Raw genomic sequence first — 19,388 nt, forward strand, 5'->3', positions numbered from 1 at the left:
CATGCAATAAAATGAAATTGAACTATTTCAAATTATACAATGTTTTTTTTCTGTGCACCTTTTTTGGGGTTAAAATGGCTTGCACGGGTATTTAAGGAGTGTGTGTGCTGTGATTGTTGCCGCACAACCCTTTTTGTGGTGCAGCTGTGCTGCCTTCCATGGGGCACATATTAGGGAGCGTGCCGTCGGAGGGTCTGACTGATTCAGACTGAGTGTAGTATTTAAGTTTTAAATTGTGTCGCATGCCCTATGTTAAAGATGTGTCACAAAAAAGATGGTGAACTCTGTCGGACCTGAGCGAGGATGCGACACATTCATGATTTCAGGTGTTCTTAGTGAAACGTCACATGCAGCATTATAGATGCACTTTCTGTCAACTCCGGAGACCCTGTAAGTAAATGTGGCCCAATATGTCTCACCGTCAAAGTGTAAGGTGGAAAAACTTATACTTATCCCAACTGGTGAAAAAACACTATACACACAAATACATGACATATACCAGAGGAAAATACTTTGGAATCCTGTATTTTTGTATATGTTGGTTTATATGTGTTATTTGTTATTATTATTTTGTTATTTCTTGCAAAAAATTTTTGATTTCAAAATCTAAGATTTAAAAATAAAACATATTCATGTAATGCCAGGCTCAACCACAAGGGGGTAGTACTGGCCTTAAAACTGCAAAAGTAATCAGCTTGTTTAGTCTTCAATCCCCACCACGGGAGATACATTACTAATTTGCTTGTTTTACTACAGAAAATATAATCTAGAAAGGTTTGAAACATAAAAAAGATAAATACAACATAAAACAATGTGAACATACTGATCCACATGGAGGGATGAAGACATTAAAGTGTCTCCCTGGAATCTTGTACCATACCCATTTCAGAGATAAAACTGCACTTTTCATGTTTTATTAAACAGCCACTAGCCCCCAAATGAGAGAACACAGCTTATCTGTTCTTTATGTTATGATCACCTGAGCTGCTTTATATGATAAAGAACTCAATTTTGAGACCAAAAACAAGGTAAACAACTAAAGGAATTAGATGATCAGAATATGAAATCATACTAGTCCAATATCCACCATTCAGGGACAGGTCGTGTGTACCTCTGTATGCAGTTTGTTCCCCTAGTGGTGGCGGCCGCAGCCACTGTACCAGTTCAGTGGGAGGCCTCTGCCACCATTGGCACTATAGCAGTTATGTGTCTTGCTGTAATTGTAATATCCACAACCAGTATATATGAAATGTATTAATAAACACATTTATACAACTTTATACATAAAATAAAATCCCAATGAAGTGGGTTTGAGTTTTATTCCATTCACACCGAGAGCTGCACCCAATATCTAATTAAATTCTAGTCCTACGACATAATAAAACATCATGTGCAGTATAAGGATAATCCACAATGGGCAACAGTTAGCATTTTGAAGGCAGCTTTGGATGTGACTGATGCACATCACAATGAGAATGAAATAAAGCCAAAGTACTTTGTGGTTTTGATATGCTGCCTATTGGGGCAGATTTACTTGCCCGGTCCTGTTGCGAGTATTCGGGTCCGGCGCAATTCACGTAACTCGTGCGCCTGAGTTCCTGCATCCGTCGCTTCTGCGCCGAGGTCTGCTGGAGTTCACCTGCTTCTTTCCGGTGCTCGTAAGAGCGCGTCTTGCGACACATTCCTAATTGTTAAATCCTGCGCATTGTCCGAATCCGTCGGGTTACCTGACGGCCTAAGGCGTCACATGCAAGGCGGTGCCAATGCGCCAAAATCCGATCGCGTGTGCCAAAATCCCGGGGCAATTCGGATGAAAATGCATCCGTCGGACCCTTAGTAAATGAGCCCCATTGTGTGACATTTCATGGAACGCCTGTATTTAATTTTTAAGCTTACTAGCATCTTGTATGCAGCCTGATTCATTTTATGATGAATTTTACATTAATCTCTGTTTCAATATTTTATAACGAGCAGTGAGCGGCATCAAATGACAAGTAACCCAATATAAATGTTATCATAGGTGAACTTTATGACCCAGATTTACTATTAGTGGGACAAACAGCACAATCTGCATTCTGCCTTATTAATGTGCAGGGGATGACACATTCATGAAGACCAGATCTCTCTGCACGTGCCCAATGTGCAGGAACTGTGTGCACCAGTTTTTTCTCTTGGAAACCCCACAATAACTAATGTCTTCCCTGATATTTATGGCTTTACCTCTTAGCCTCATAAAGTAATCAGTGATGTTAATTTTTACTAATTAGTTAGTTAGGCTATTTCCTAGCCCCAGAAGCTCACTTGACAGTAGGAGACAACTGGGCAATGCTTTTGCCCATAAAGCGGAGAAGAAAGGGGTGTATTATTCACCAGTATGTGATGTAAACCCTGCCCGTCTTGCCACTACTGATATATCTGGCGAATGCCGTGTGTCTGGAGTGGAATTGGCTATAGCTGGAGCCCGTTCCAGGCATAGGAGTTGGTGTAAGGGGGTAAAAAGTCGCATGGGCAGTAATTGTGACTGTTTCAGGGCTTGCAGAGAGTTCTTGTACTATCATGCTGAGAGATGCAGAATTGCTATAGCCTTAGTTGTAATAATGATAGCTGCCACTAGATGGCCCTGAAGCCTATGGATGATGTGTGATCAGGTTCTGTCGCTCCCTTCATAGATACATGTTTCTATTATAGGAACAGATCAGACGATCAAGGTGAATGCACTCTCCACCTGCTTAAGAACTAGACTATGATTCATTTTTCTCTTAATCTGGCAATGGGTAGAAAACTTTCTATTACAAGAACAGAAAATCTTGACTGTAGACTTTTTAGTGAACTTTTCACCCTCACATTTCTTATCTTTGCAGCAGCATTCATTCTATCTATAGGATTACACATTTGACATAGAAGAGAGGGACAGCACAATTGGGATTAAGAAAGGTGATAATAAAATATGTGCGAAATGTGGGATGAATTCTGAGGATATTCAGATTTGCACCAATTAAACTTTGCATCTTTATTTTTATGCGGAGAATGTGGCAAGTGATCTGTTTAAGGGCTATTAGCAAGGGAGGAACAAGCGTTCTTAGTGCCAAGGGCAAACATGATAAAGTACACCCCCCCCCCCATGGTTACTACTGTAACATACTGCTCACTGCACCCCCAAAAGACTTCTAAATCAGCCATTAATAATAATCCATATTTTGTATCTTAATCAGTGACAATAGTCTCAGCTCTTCCTGCTCTATAACATTCTGCCTGCAAATAAGACACTGGGGCAGATGGCAACCAATTACAGCTCCACTTTTAAATATTTATGAGCACTGGCAAAATGAAAGCTGAGCCGTAATTGGTTGTCATGAGCACCTAAGAACATTCTTACTTTTAGACAGCATGATAAATCGGCCCCACTGTCTACAATCCACCCAGCTCCTGCTCTATAAAATACTGGGTACAGATAGGACAATGTTTATATCTGCTCAGCTCCTCTTGCTCTACAACATACTGCCTGCCTGCACAGCTCCCCTGTTCTATGACATGTTGCCTGTGGCTAGGACACTATGTACAATCTGCTAGAATTGGCTAGCCTCACTTGTCTGCAAATGTCCAACACTATTTCCACATAGCCTATCTGTCCAGGGATCTAAATGAATGAAATCCATGTTGTACTTAGTCTCCTTCTGCTCTACAGCATACTACTTGTAGATTGGATTCTATGGAAAACAGGCTCAGTTCTTCCTTCTCTTTAATATATTCCTTGCTGATATGATTATTTTATCCTGTTCTATAACATCCTGCCTACAGATAGGTCTCTGTGTCCAATTGGCTTAGCTCCTGCTCTATAACATTCTGCCTGCAGATAGGTAACTTTGTCCAATCGGCTCAGCTCCTTCTCTATAACATGCTGCCTACAGATAGGCCACTATGTCCAATCGGCTCAGCTCCTGCTCTATAACATGCTGTCTACAGATAGGTCACTGTTTCCAATCGGCTCAGCTCCTGCTCTATAACATGCTGTCTACAGATATGTCACTGTGTCCAATTGGCTCAGCTCCTGCTCTATAACATGCTGTCTACAGATAGGTCACTGTGTCCAATCGGCTCAGCTCCTGCTCTAGAACATGCTGTCTACATATAGGTCACTGTTTCCAATCGGCACAGCTCCTTCTCTATAACCTGCTGCCTACAGATAGGTCACTGTGTCCAACCGGCTCAGCTCCTTCTCTATAACATGCTGTCTACAGATAGGTCACTGTTTCCAATCGGCTCAGCTCCTGCTCTATAACATGCTGTCTACAGATAGGTCACTGTTTCCAATCGGCTCAGCTCCTGCTCTATAACATGCTGTCTACAGATAGGTCACTGTTTCCAATCGGCTCAGCTCCTGCTCTATAACATGCTGTCTACAGATATGTCACTGTGTCCAATCGGCTCAGCTCCTGCTCTAGAACATGCTGTCTACAGATAGGTCACTGTGTCCAATCGGCTCAGCTCCTGCTCTAGAACATGCTGTCTACAGATAGGTCACTGTTTCCAATTGGCACAGCTCCTTCTCTATAACCTGCTGCCTACAGATAGGTCAATGTGTCCAATCGGCTCAGCTCCTGCTCTATAACATGCTGTCTACAGATAGGTCACTGTGTCCAATCGGCTCAGCTCCTTCTCTATAACATGCTGCCTACAGATAGGCCACTGTGTCCAATTGGCTCAGCTCCTGCTCTATAACATGCTGTCTACAGATAGGTCACTGTTTCCAATTGGCTCAGCTCCTGCTCTATAACATGCTGTCTACAGATATGTCACTGTGTCCAATTGGCTCAGCTCCTGCTCTAGAACATGCTGCCTACAGATAGGTCACTGTGTCCAATCGGCTCAGCTCCTTCTCTATAACATGCTGCCTACAGATAGGCCACTGTGTCCAATTGGCTCAGCTCCTGCTCTATAACATGCTGCCTACAGATAGGCCACTGTGTCCAATTGGCTCAGCTCCTGCTCTATAACATACTGTCTACAGATAGGTCACTGTTTCCAATCGGCTCAGCTCCTGCTCTATAACCTGCTGCCTACAGATAGGTCAATGTGTCCAATCGGCTCAGCTCCTGCTCTATAACATGCTGTCTACAGATAGGTCACTGTGTCCAATCGGCTCAGCTCCTGCTCTATAACATGCTGTCAAAAGACGAGACACGATGTACAATCTTGTTCTGCTCTATAACATGCTGCCTTTTGATTGGAAACTATGTTTAATTCTTTTTGGCCCCTCCTGCTCTCAAACAAGCCGGATGAATTCGGAAGCACAGCCAAATGTTCTGAAAGTGAAAAGCCAAAAAAAATTCCCAATGTTTTCCTGTATTTATTACATTATTTGCAGCACAAAGCGGCCACCATGTGACATATGACAGAAAATGTCTCCGGTAAATATTATCGCTGACATCCCATCTGCAAATTGATGGCAGCGATGCCAGGACGCTGATGACTGACGGGGGATCTGATCCACTCATTATTTAAATCTAGCAGCTGGCACAATTACAGTCGGGCGCTGTAACACAGCTGATTTAATCAGAGAGTTTAGTGGGAGATTAGTAGCCCTGAGCCGCAGTCACAAACCGTAAGAAACGCCACATAATATTGACGGGTTAATCTGGACTTTAACTGGGATTCCCTTAAATCCGATAAAACCTTTTGTGCTGTAAATCCTTGTTGAGTGATGGAGTCTACATAGTTTACTGGGAAGAAAATGAGAACTACTGACTTTAAGGGAACCTGTCATCAGGAATGTCATTTTTACATGACAGGTTCAGTTTTGTGGTGCATCTGTATAATTCATTTGCTTTTTGATTGCTACTTTAACATTACCTGGCTCCCTGCCAGCAGTGTACGAAGTACAAGTTAAAATCATGTACGAAGATATTAAGAAAATGGCAAATATTAGGCCTTTTTTAAAGGAAATCTTACATAAAAATCAAGCATGATAAACCAGGGACTCTAACTGATAGATCCAGGAACCGTGACTGTAATCTTCTTATACATGTTATCCATACATCCATCCTTCTAAACAATAAATATATAAAACTTGGCCAGCCCCAATTATCGTCTTCGGGTCTCCACGCCCTGATTTATGTACATATGCAATTCAAACAGCGGGTGACTATGCTCTGGTTTTGTTCAAAATGTTTTTTGCGCACGTTACCAATTTATTTTACCATTAAAGGTCTGACCATCAGACCATCAAACAATGATAAAACAGGGGACTTACTCATAAGTCCAGGCACTGTGACTGTGGTGTCTTCGTATATTTATTATTCATGGCTTCCTTCTAAGATCAACTTTTAAAATTATGCTAATTATGCTACTTGTTGTTATTAGAGCCCCTCTATGCTGCAGCTTCACAAGCTGTTACACTGTCTCCACTTCCCCCTCCTTCTGCCTGATGTTATCTCACTGCAGCAGAGGAAGTTTCACCACAGATTGGGAGGGGGATGTGCTCCCCCCTACTCCTCATCAGTATATCCTGAGGGAAGGACTGCTAAATATGATCTAGAAAACATCTATAGCAATTGCTTTTTTATTACAAATTTGAATGTATGGTATTATTTAAATAGCTTTACTTAAAAGTTGTATTTCCTGCATTGTGATATTTGACTTATTTTATAGGTAACATGAGAGCTACTGATTATTGTCTAATAATTCACTATTAGTGATCTGTATTCTAATCCATTCAACAACTGAATGGATTTTGCGACCAATTCAATAGGGACCCCAGAGATCAGATACTTATTCCCTATCATCCTGTGTTGTATTGTTGTCTGGCTCATTAAAGGGGATGTCCGCTTTTGGTGACCTCTTAGCCCAGCGCTGATCTTTCCCTGTGATAAACCGATTCAGTCCTTCTGAATATGTGAATATAAATATTAATCATAAATTATTTCATTTCATAGACTGAGAAGCAATTTTTTTGTATAATTACACAATACAGAATTTTAGCAACACCCTACCCTAATGGGGATATGTAAACAGACATTCTGGGGGACATTTATCATAGCTGGCACTTTGTGTGGCGTATGATAAAGGTCCTGCCACCTGCCAGGTGATTTGCATTGGCAGACAGATCCTATCTTGCAGAGAATTTTGCTTTAGCCTATGAACTTTTAGGCTTTAATATTGACAGGTTGCCGGCTTCATGCCCCCCTGTGTTCACTTGGCATGGAGGTGGCATGGTAATAACCATAATAGCTGGTAGTTTTCTTGTAATTGCTATTACTTGAGGACTTGTCAGCCAGAAAACTGGTGTACAATTCCCAATAAATCCCCCTCCAATGGAATGAGCTATTAGAGGATAGGTTCATCATGAGGGAAAGTCAGTTTTGCTGGGGTAAGAAGTTCTATAATTTATACAAAATTTATTAAAAGTCACACAAAGTTTGATACATTGGTGCATTTTTAATTTCTGTTCTAAGATGTTTGCACTTTACTGTAGAAGATACATTATATGGGACTATCGGTTTACATAATTTTGACAACCCGCCGTCAGAAATGATAAAAACCACACTCAGCAGATGTTCATAGTCAGTTGTGTGCATATGGCAAAACATGGAAAATGCATTTTTTTTACTCCAGATGGGGAATGTTAATGGACAAAAATAAATAAATGATGAAAAAATATACAAGATGATTGCAGTCAATGCTCCATGCACTGATGACCTGGCGTGCAATGTGGCCTACATACGCTTGACCAAACAGCAGTATTCTGATATGCTGGTTCATACAAAAATATACAAATCTAGCAAAGATCACAAAACCAGGGTCTCACACCAAGGAAAACGCAATGGCCTACAGCTGCTTCGCTAGTTTGTTCACTGCTTGCTCCTATTGTCAAACCATATTCAACCCTTTCACGCCTGCCATACAGCAGTAGACATCCTAACTGCGCACATCCAACACAGATGGCCTGTGTACAGACGTCATGAAAGTGGCCCATTTGAAATGGTTACATCTTCTAAAACATGGCACTTAGAACACACATAGTTCCAGTGTTATTTTAAAGTAGTGTTTCTAGGTGACACAGAATCGGAGGTATCCACTATTACAGTTACAGTAAGGAATGCAATTTTTATATACAGCTCCCACCCCTGACTGTAACTTTAACTGGGGATTTTTCCGCTTATTTGGCAACACAATCCTGAAGTGATATAACAAGGGAGATTCTCTTCTTTGAAATTAAACCAGAACTGTGTTTGAAGATGCCATGGTTGAGAAGTTTGCTGAGACAGAGCTAAATCTTTGTAATATATCTTACCAGTGCAATCTGCTTCTTTCTCCACTTACTTTGCCTCTTATCATCTTCTTTCATTTGCACAGAATTACAGATTTTATTACAGTCTTAAATGAAATCTACCACCATAATCAGGTATTGTAAACCAAGCACACTTACATGCAGGTGTGTTCCCCTTCTGGCATGATCTACTCTTCTTTTAGCTCCTTATGTCCTTGTTTTTACAAAAAAATGATTTAAAAATTATGCAAATGAACCTGAGGGGCTCTCGGTTCCATTTGCATAATTTTCATAAAAACAAGAGCATTAGGAGATAAAATAAAAATAGCACAGAGACCAGCATGTAAGTGTGCTTGGTTTACAAATTTTGATCCTGGCTTCCTTTAAAAAGTAAAAAAACATAAATGTATGTTGTATATATATATATATATATATATATATATATATATATATATATATATATATATATATATACTCTAAAACCACCAGCAGAATGTAGGCTGCTGTAAAATGATGTATTCTTTCTTAATGTAATATAATGTATTAATATGAGTATATTAATACACAGTATATAACAAGGACTATATTCCACTTTATTACAAAAATGTGATGTAAAATGCACACGACAGCCCACAACTAAGATAAACCAGTAATGAAAATGTAACACTGTTGACATTACAGAACATATTTATGCGAAATGTCTTCTTGAGTGATATTTGCTTACTGGATGCCAAAGCTTTCCTTAAGAGAATTGCATGATGACAGCGGGAGCATACATTTACATACAGAATGAAAATAGGTTAATTACATTCCTAGTTGGCGACTAAAAAGTGCTGTACTTGGCAAGCGACCCGTATAATTGAGCTTAAAAAAATATGTAAAAACAAAAGCGGCTCCAAATTTTGTGCCTAAGAGAATAAATCTGGGATAGATCTGGCCACAGACATAAGATTTTTGTTGGCGCTAACCAAAAGCTAACCAAAAGTTTCAATTGGTATGTGATGGAGCATATGGTTAATCACTCCCTTAGTGTTCCATGTAATGGACTAAGAAACTTTTAGAGGGGTGTGGGGGGTTTTGCGGAAGAACATGAGATTTTTCAGGGCTTATGCTCTCGCTCCCTTACATACAAGCCTGGAAATAGGTGCAATTCCTGGTGTATCACTAGGAATTGCTTATATTTCCCCCCCTCACATTACTTCCACCCAAAGGAGGCATGGGGTGTGTAAGGGTACCCAGCAGGGCTCACATCATATGCTGGTGCACCATTTGACAGCTTATAATAAATCCCACCCATAATTCTCATATTGATTCAGGGTTTTGCTTTTATTGTACAAGTCTACATAGAAAAGTATTGGATCCCATGGATATTTGGCCCTAGAGTAAGGTCAACAGGAACTGAACACAACCTGTGCTCTACTGCTTTGTATATGTAATTTTCTGAATATTTAGTAATTTCTTTCCCTATTAATCTTCCCTGCAGGAATATGTGAAAAAAAATTAACAATTCACCCATTTTATAACAAGTTGGAAGGAATATATATTCATTGTTTCCTGTGGGTGGAAGTTTGTATAATCATTGCCAGAAAAGCTTTTATGTCTAAGTCCGAGTGAATGTAATGTTGATTTTAGCGTGGTTGCTCTTTTTAGCACGGGGTGAACTATTATACAAATCATATGTCGTCTTTGTTGAAGTCAGGGGACACTGTGCTGCCATGGGAAAGGCCGGGACACCTTAGCTGGAAGACTCAAGGCTATTCAGTAAGAGAAAGCTGTAGGACATTATATAGGGCTGACATGGGGTATAGCTCAACGTTTCTTAAGACTAACTTTCTAAAATGTAGATGTACACTCTTATATATCAGAGAGTGAGTGTTATCACATATTCATGTGGTCTCCACTTCATGGGCTTTAAATTTACATTTAAAATGTTGTATAACTTTCTTCTTTTTCTGCTCCTCATCCAAGTCCTCTTGGTAACCACTGGTTTCTGCGTAACCGTAACTAAGCTCCTGAGTTCAGTATATTTGTATGGTGACTCGAATCCGTATTGATGGTAATAGGAAAATTCCACTACTATCAGTGGTAAAGGTCAAGGCCCGGGTCAACAAAATGAAGACTTATAAAAAGATCACGGTAGTCAAGGATGATGTAATGGATTAGTTTCCAAAGACAAGGCAATCCTGTATCAACTAGATCTGCCTCTTGAGTCAATCCGTCATCTTTTCTCCTTGAACCTGTTCTATTACATCGATACTAAGCTTTTTCTATTAAGTCGTTCTATTGCTGCCCCTTCCTTCCAGTCCATGGAGAGCCGTGCACCTCTACCCACTATCTTTTTCCCTTCACCTATTACTTTGGTATCCGTGCCCTTTTTTTCTCTGGGCTATTGTAACGGGTCACACAGACAACTGAAAGGGACCTGGGAGTACCCGGGAGGAAAGTCTCTATGGGAAGAGGAACACTAGTAACGCTGGCACGAATTAAAGACACTGCTGGACTGGAACCCTGGAAGGCACAGCAGGAAGCGTATGGGAACGCTGTAGACAGGAGACACGGAGGCGTCTGGAAACGCTGTAAGAACACGGAGGCGTCTGGAAACGATGGAAGTACACCGATGCGCCTGGAAACGCTGGAAGAACACAGAGGCGTCTGGAAACGCTGGAAGACAAGAGCGTCTGGGAACGCTGGTGGGCAATCACTTCAACAGGAACCGCTGTGGCAAGTGAGGTGTGGAAACCTTGGAAGTTCCATTAGAATGCTGAAGATCCGGCCAGGAAGGAAGGGAGGTGCCGGATTATAAAGGCTGAGCCGGATTAGCCAACGCCAATCAGAAGGACGCTGGCCCCTTAAATCTTGAGAAGTCCATGAGGCCTGCATGAAAGGAGGTGTGGGGCCTAAACGCCGAGATCCGGAGCACAGCCAGGAGCCAGGAGAGGTAAGTGCGGGCAGGGGGACGGGGACAGGCAGCCAGCGGAGCACGGGTGTACCGTGCGCAGATCGCGGGAGCACCCTTGACAGCTATGTACTCTCAGAACCAAAGCTATAGCGTGGTTCACTTTTAGAATTAATCTTTTGCACAACATGTTGTACAATACATATCAATACTTTTTGACACCCCCTCTGAGTGGATTTGAGGCAATTTTGCCAGACTGCTTCACTTTAATTATTTGATAAAATTTGTTAAAAGCTGTGTAACAAGTAATATGATTGCAAAAAGAGGCAGAAACTAGCACTGAATAGTAAATATGACCAGTTAGACTGCCAATGTGGGGCCTCCCACTTATAAGGGTCGTTCTTCAGACTTCCTATCTATACTCTCATATAAGGATGTGGGCTGCTAGGGATCCTTGGTATTTAAAGAAAATTTACTATCACAATGATAAACCAGGGGTATAGATCCCCCATATCTCCAGGCACTGTGACTGTGGTAATCTTATATTTATTATCCCTGGCCTCCTTCCTTATAAAATCAACTTTCATAATTATGCTAATGAGTCTGGCTGTTGTTCCCAGAGCGTCATACAGTGTGCACAGACACAGTGCACTGTTGTGTCCCTTCCTGCACGAGGAAGAAGCCGCTGGATACTGGAGACGGGAGAATTGGGAGCTCCAATGCTGCTGGAGGTAAGTAAAGTGTTTATTTTGTTTCAAGAAACTCATTTTTTTATTAGGGTAATAGAGGTCTGCTGGCAAACTCTGCCAGGCAGTATTCAGGGGGGAGAGGATGGTGGATTTCAAGTGCCTACTTCTAAACTCTGCCCTAAATATTCAGGGTGGAGGGGAATCTGCGTCTGCTGTCAAACTCTGCCTCTGTATTAAGTAATACGGGGGGGGGGGGGGGGGGGCTGCTGATGAACTTTTGCATTAATTTGGGGGCTGATGAACTCGGGTTTAATTAAGGGGGGTCATCTTGAACTTAGTAGAAATTAACGGGGGAGTCTACAATTAATAAGGACGGCTGCATATTCATTTCCAGGGTTTCTGTGTGAGGGTGAGGTCACACGTATCGCTATAACAATGCAAGACACTGGATTCTGGTTACCGATCACGTGCGTTTCCATAGGAACCAAGAGCTGAAAACATCAGGGCAGCAAATTCATCAGCAATAAATAAAGGTCGGATAATTCATTCTATACCTTAAGGAGAAGAATTGGTATCTGTGAGGGGTCCATCAAGATGAAGACCAGGATGGACCAAGCAAGCACAGAGGTAGAAGGCAGCAGCTGCAACTGATTTATACAATAAGTAATGTCCTTCCCTGCCTGACGGCAGACCTTCTATGCAGTATATTCCCTGCTGGTATATATGTGTGTGGAATATTCCCTATTGATATTTTTGTGTTGTGTAATTAATGCTGGTATATATTCAGTACTGTAGAACTATATATGTATTTATATCATGTATACATAACTGTGTATTGTATTGTAACACCTATATAGTATATAGCATGTATCTGATATGTTTGTGTAATTGTAGCAAATAAATGGTTTATGTGTTTATATGATTCTTGTATGTAATTCTTATATTGTGTATTTGTCTGTGTAATATATACGTGTATTCTGGGGTATATTGTGTAGAATGGGGCCCCGATCCAAAGTTTGCACTGGGGCCCACTGGGGTCTTGTTATGCCACTGCCAACAAGACACCCTCCAACAAGACCATTTCTGACTGTTCCAGCCGGAGCCCGGACCTAAAGCCAACTGAGCATCTCTGGAGAGACTTGAAAATTGGCTTCCACCAACATTCACCATCTAACCTGAGGGAATTGGAGAGGATCTGCAAGGAAGAGGCAGAGGATTCCCCAATCCAGATGTGAAAAACTTGTTGTATCATTCCCAAGAAGACTCATTGCTGTAATAGCTCAACAGCTGCTTCTACTCAATACTGAATTGAGGGGCTGAATACTTCTGACTATGTGATATTTCAGTTTTTCTTGTTTAATAAATTAGCAAAAATATCAGGGATGGGGTGCAGAGTGTACATTAAAGGGCACCTACCACCACGATTCTACCTATAAAGGTAGAACGGGAGGTAGGTGGATGGATGGGACGTGAGGATTAGCCCTTTTTTGGGCTAATCCTCACGTCCCGGCCATCCTTTTCTAAACTTTATTGCTTATATATGCTAATTTTCTTAAGCGGCTACTGGGGCGTGGAGTAGCCGGACATGAGGCTACTCGCGGCTACTCCATGCCCCAGTAGCCGCGTTCCTCCGCCTACCAGGTAATCTTCGGCGCGCAGCTCCTCGTAGCTGCGAGACCTCGTCCGAGTACCCGGCGCGCTGATAGCTAAAAGGGCTATCCTCACGTCCCATTCATCCACCTACCACCCGTTCTACCTATAGGTAGAATCGTGGTGGTAGGTCCCCTTTAATGAGCAAAAAGAACTTTTTTGATCTTACCAATTGGCTGCAATGAAACAAAGAGTGAAACATTTAAAGGGGTCTGAATACTTTCTGTACCCACTGTAGATACCTTCCTATGTAAGCAAATGATTAATACCTATTTGCATCTTGCTTCAGTCCCTTACTGATAGTACATCTGGCCATCTTGTCTCACCAATGACAATCCCAATAGCCATACATGGTTTATCCTTATTGGCAACGATAATACAAAATTTTATTTAAACTTTTCAGACTTCACCACCTGGTACTGCAAATGCAATGAAACTGTATTTACTTACCAAGATAGGGAATCCCATTAGGAAGTCATATATAAATACAATCCCAGATATCAAATAAGTTATCTGCAGTGAAGTCTTAATCGGCTCGGATCCATCAATTGATGACCTTCGTTTCCCATGAGCGTCCTCAACCACGATAGTGGGAACGTTGAATTTATTTTTGTCAATATTCTGCCCGGTTTGTATAGAAAAAGTCTGAAAAAGGGAAATTCCAATGCAGACCACCCCTACTACCACGCTGCCACTGATCAATAAGAGAAAACACAGTCCAAAGCCCAGTCCAATTTCTGTAACGATAAAGCGGCAGTCCCCGGCATAGAACCTCTGCGTAGGATTGTGCCATCCAACTGCGGGTAAAGTGGAAAGAATGAAGGAAACCATCCATATTCCCATCACTGTGTGCACTGCTTGCTTTTTTGTATTGCTTAACCTATGGTGAAAAAATGCAAAAAAAAAAAATTTGCATTAAAAAAAGTTACACTCCTCATATAAATCTCTACCTAACCTCTAGGGGGCGACTTACTCCAACGTTATGTTTCTCTTTATATTTTCCCTTCCCAGAGGGAATCCTATACAGTTTAATACATGCCTGATATATTTCCATTGTACTTTCAAGGAGAAAATATATCCAGGCATCCAGCCATGAATGTATTGTGGATGTGAAGGTCAAGGAAGAAATGTAAGCTTTCTAGGTCAGCGGAACTCATACATAAACATGGAAATCCACTACAAATGGGAATTTGTCATAGTAACTATTAATAAAATGCCTGTAATGTCTATTAATATGCTATTTGTTGTAACCCACAAAACATTAGCAATTCCTCCGGAACAATCGATCGAGAAATTGGATACGTTTGCCACATCTCAAATTTGCCTTTGGCTTCCTAATCTAGAATTTCCACATTACCTGGAGATAAGACAGGAATATCATATTGTCTTTTAAATAACAAACATAAACTAAGGCAGCAATCCCATGTAATTACTGCTAAGTGTGATAATAACAGTGACAGCGCCATGTTCAGATCAATAAATATTATTCACTGGCCGCCCAATATTGATTCATGGGGTAATTTAGTCTTTGTCTTTTGCATTATAGCCCGAAAAGTGATGTAAAGTGGAAGCATCATGAAGACAGATTTGTTCTTTAATTATAATGTATTCATGCCATCTGATTACTGTATATAAAATACATTTAATAGTTTATTGACTTATACAAAGGAGGAGTGGCCTTGAAATAGATATAAAAGAGATAAACTAGACATTTCTTGGTTATGGGGCAAAGCATCAGCTCCTTCAACCACTATCTTGGCAAAGCCATTTACCTCCCAGGACTTACTCTACTTTTCTGCATGTAGAAGAGCAATTAAAAAGTCTTTCAGGTTGGTCTCCCACCACTAGCGGTATAACGTAAAGCTACTGCACTGTGATGTCCATGATTTTCAAGATATTCCCAGTGGAATCTGTATGCTAATGAGGCAGTTGGTGCTTCCAGGGAGTGTTCTCAGCAGCTGGATCAATGCTATTCAGCGTCCGACTGGCCCACCGGAGTACCGCTAAAACCTCCGGTGAGCCCCAATGCCTGCTGGGCCCTGGCGTCCAGCGCTTGACATCCTGTGCTCCAGGGTGAGAGCACAGAATACCTCTCCCCGGTAGCAGTACTTTGATTTCCGGCACGGTCCTCACCCGCAGCTGCTGTGCATGGTAAGTGTAAGGCCCTGGGGTGAGGGGAGGCCCTGCATCTATAATGGGGTGAGGGGAGGCCCTGTATCTATACTGGGGTGAGGGGAGGCCCTGTGACTATACTGGGGTGAGGGGAGGCCCTGTGACTATACTGGGGTGAGGGGATGTCCTGTGACTATACTGGGCTGAGGGGAGGTCCTGTGACTGTACTGGGGTGAGGGGAGGCCCATGGAGCTACAGGCACAGTATGCAGCCACACATGGAGCTACAGCCACAGTACACAGCCATACATGGGGCTACAGCCACAGTACATATGCATTCATGAAGCTACAGCAGCAGTACAAAGCCATACATGGGGCTACACCCGCAGTACACAGCCATACATGGGGCTACAGCCGCAGTACACAGCCATACATGGGGCTACGGCCGCAGAACATTTCCATACATGGAGCTACAGCCGCAGTACACAGCCATACATGGAGCTACAGCCACAGTACACAGCCATACATGGAGCTACAGCCGCAGTACACAGCCATACAGGGAGCTACAGCCGCAGTACACAGCCATACATGGAGCTACAGCCACAGTACACAGCCATACATGAAGCTGCAGCCGCAGTACACAGCCATACATGAAGTTGCAGCCGCAGTACACAGCCATACATAGAGCTAAAGCAGCAGTACACAGTCATACATGGAGCTACAGCCGCAGTACACAGCCATACATGAAGTTGCAGCCGCAGTACACAGCCATACATAGAGCTAAAGCAGCAGTACAAAGCCATACATAGAGCTAAAGCAGCAGTACACAGCCATACATGGAGATACAGCCACAGTACACAGCCATACATGGAGATACAGCCACAGTACACAGTCACACATGGAGCTACAGCTGCAGTACACAGCGATACATGGAGCTACAGCCGCAGTACACAGCCATATCTCCTATGGAGAGGAGTGGGCACCGCTCCACTCTTCTAATAAATCCGCCAGAACGTGTTTTACACTTCAATTAGGAGTAGTCTGGTAGTCTTTCTTGTTACATGAAGGGCCCCCCCCCCAATTTTCTCTGATGGGCCCAAGGTACTCCAGTCCGGCACTGCTGCTATTCCTGCCTAATTCGCTTCCTTCTTCTTCCAGTGTTGTCCCATGCTTCTCGTAAGAGAAACCTCTGGTTGTTGAAGACATGTCCTGGTTGCACCAACTGCTTTTAGCATAAGGTGAAAATGAGAATTTCTAAAAAATTGCATAATGGACACAACAAATAAAGGTATTTTTTGGGAAATTAAACATTTCTCTACAACATGCAGCTGGCAAAGTATGATATATGCAGGTGGGGGGTAGACTCCTTTTAATCCTCTTGGGTTCTAAGCACATGTGTGGCTACAAGTAACTCTCTTGTCCCCCAAGAAATGCCCTCTGTCCTACATATGCTTCATAGCCTCTATGGTTCCTACACCCCATGGGATGCAAATATAGTGGCAACAAGTTCATTCAATTAGGTTAGCTTGCATAATCTGTAGAGAACTTTTTGCACATTTCCTTCAACACTTTATTTTCAAAGAAAAGATGAAATTGAAGAAACTAGTTGTTTCTAGGAATGGAACTTCAACTGCTGAAGACTAGTGCCGAATCGTTACCAGTTAGGCCTGGTGGCACCCCTGGAGTTCTTCTATATGGGATTTCATATGACAAGGATAGAAATGTGCTTTTCAGTATAAAGAATAGCTCAGTCTTCTGTATAAAAATTATAAAAACCTATACATTCCTGATGAATGACTCTATTCTCAACTTTAGTTTTTGGTGCTCCACCGCTCTGCACTTCTGGTCCACTTGTGCCATCATGAACTAAAAATTGTCATCCCTAGTCACTGCCTGTAGTGGGTCACTAATACACAGACTCCCTGTAGTGATGAGCCCTTGTGTGCAGTCCTAATTTCTGGATCAGGTAGTGCTGAGCAAGGGGAATTGGGGAATGGTGGAAATGTGACATGTGATGTACAAAATATTTTATTGGCCTAAGCTCTTTTTTTTAATATCATCTACTTTTACATTTTTACGGCCTTTTACATGTGAGAATAAAATTGGCTTAATGAGTGTCCTAACGCTCTGTGCAGATCACTGGCTTGCATAATAGTCCCTGTAATAAGCCAAAAAATGAGCAAATGCTTATTTGTCAGCTAATTAGAAGGCCAAAAAAATTATCATTGTAGGCTGAACATTTGTGAACCAGAAATGTGCTGAAGGCAATATGCAAACTGCATGACAATCAAAGTTTGCAATGGGCCAGCACTAATCTACCAATGTAAAAGGTTCATCGGTTGCTGTCCTAGACCTGTTTCTCAACACTCATGCAGAGTAGCTTACTGGCACCAAACTCCCATGGTGAATGAGCTTCTTGTTTTCCCCCTTTCAAGAGATCGTTACTATATGACTATGGATTGCTTTTTGAGATGTGAAATCTTTGCATAATAAGGCTCATGTAGAGTTAGGTTATGTGGTCAACATTATTGACACATAGAAACATATAAAGTGTAGTTTGAAGAGAACTTCAGATATATATTATGACTTATTCTAGTCTATTCTACTAGAAAGGATGACGTCCTAAAGGCAAAAGAACATGAAATTTAGGTCCTTTCCTTGGATTCTGGAGACCTACCTGTAGTTTACCGGCCAGCGAACCATCCACATACGATGATAGGATAAAGAGGTGACAGAAAAACAGGTGACAAGGCTTAACGTGTAGAATGTAGAGACAAAGACTTTGCAGACCCCTTCGTTCCACTCATAGTCCGAATGCTGCTTTCTTAGCTGGACCACTGAGTACATGGTGATGGGGATGGCCATATTAAGAATATGAGTTCCGGCCAATGTGCAGATTAAGAATTCCAAAGGCTTCCATTTCTTCTGTTTGGCACTTATACTTAGAATCCCCCAGGCATTAGCTAAAAGTGAGATCCCTGAGCATATAAGCCAGGCTACCGCGTTGTTGTGCAGTCTCTGCTCATCATTCATGGTGGAGGGTGAAGGCACCATCAGGAGAAGACAGTAGTGGATCAGATATGGAGACCAGTAATAATGTTAAATGCATCTTCTGGTACAAGTTAGCCTAATGGTAATATGTTCTAGAAAATGACAATATATCCATTGTGGCCGGGCAACCTGTAAAATAAAAGTATATGAAGAGGTTCTTAACATAGCAACATACAGTGATATACAGTTTTATTCTAATCAATAGACCATGCAATTTATATATTTATCAAGTCTTACATCTGAGTTTGGGTCTTCTGAAGTTTGTACTGTCAGGCTGAGAAAACGCTGAATTCTATCTGGTTCTTTTCAGTCAAGAGTCTGAATAGTGCTCTATTGGCTGGACAGCTGGTTGTATCTAACTCACACAGCTCTCTGTAAACCTTGCTCTGTCTAGAATAATAGAACTGATACATCACTGTCATTAATGTGCCAAAATATAACTACTATAACACTGCCAACTATTTACAAGAATATAACTACTATAATACCGCCACCTATGTGCAAGAATATAACTACTATAATACTGCCCCCTATGTACAAGAATATAACTACTGTAATACTGCCCCCTATGTACAAGAATATAACTACTATAATACTGCTCCCTATGTACAAGAATATAACTACTATAATACTGCCCGCTATGTATAAGAATATAACTACTATAATACTGCCCCCTACGCTCAAGAATATAACTACCATAATGCTGCCCCCTATGTAGAGGAATA

General features: G+C 41.7%; 1 protein-coding gene across 1 annotated transcript in view; it reads right to left on the reverse strand.

Annotated features, from left to right (window-relative positions):
- Nucleotides 1-19,388, reverse strand: part of GPR153 (G protein-coupled receptor 153) — a 59,621-nt gene that overhangs the window by 15,505 nt on the left and 24,728 nt on the right. The window contains exons 2-3 of the mRNA XM_072156242.1: nt 18,290-18,792; nt 13,952-14,381 (exon numbers count right to left, since the gene is read on the reverse strand). Of these exons, the coding sequence (XP_072012343.1) occupies nt 13,952-14,381; nt 18,290-18,666 (807 nt within the window). The 5' untranslated portion in view covers nt 18,667-18,792. The remainder of the gene's footprint in view (nt 1-13,951; nt 14,382-18,289; nt 18,793-19,388) is intronic.

This window comes from Engystomops pustulosus, chromosome 6, assembly GCF_040894005.1.
Source record: "Engystomops pustulosus chromosome 6, aEngPut4.maternal, whole genome shotgun sequence".
Taxonomy (NCBI): Eukaryota; Metazoa; Chordata; class Amphibia; order Anura; family Leptodactylidae; genus Engystomops; species Engystomops pustulosus.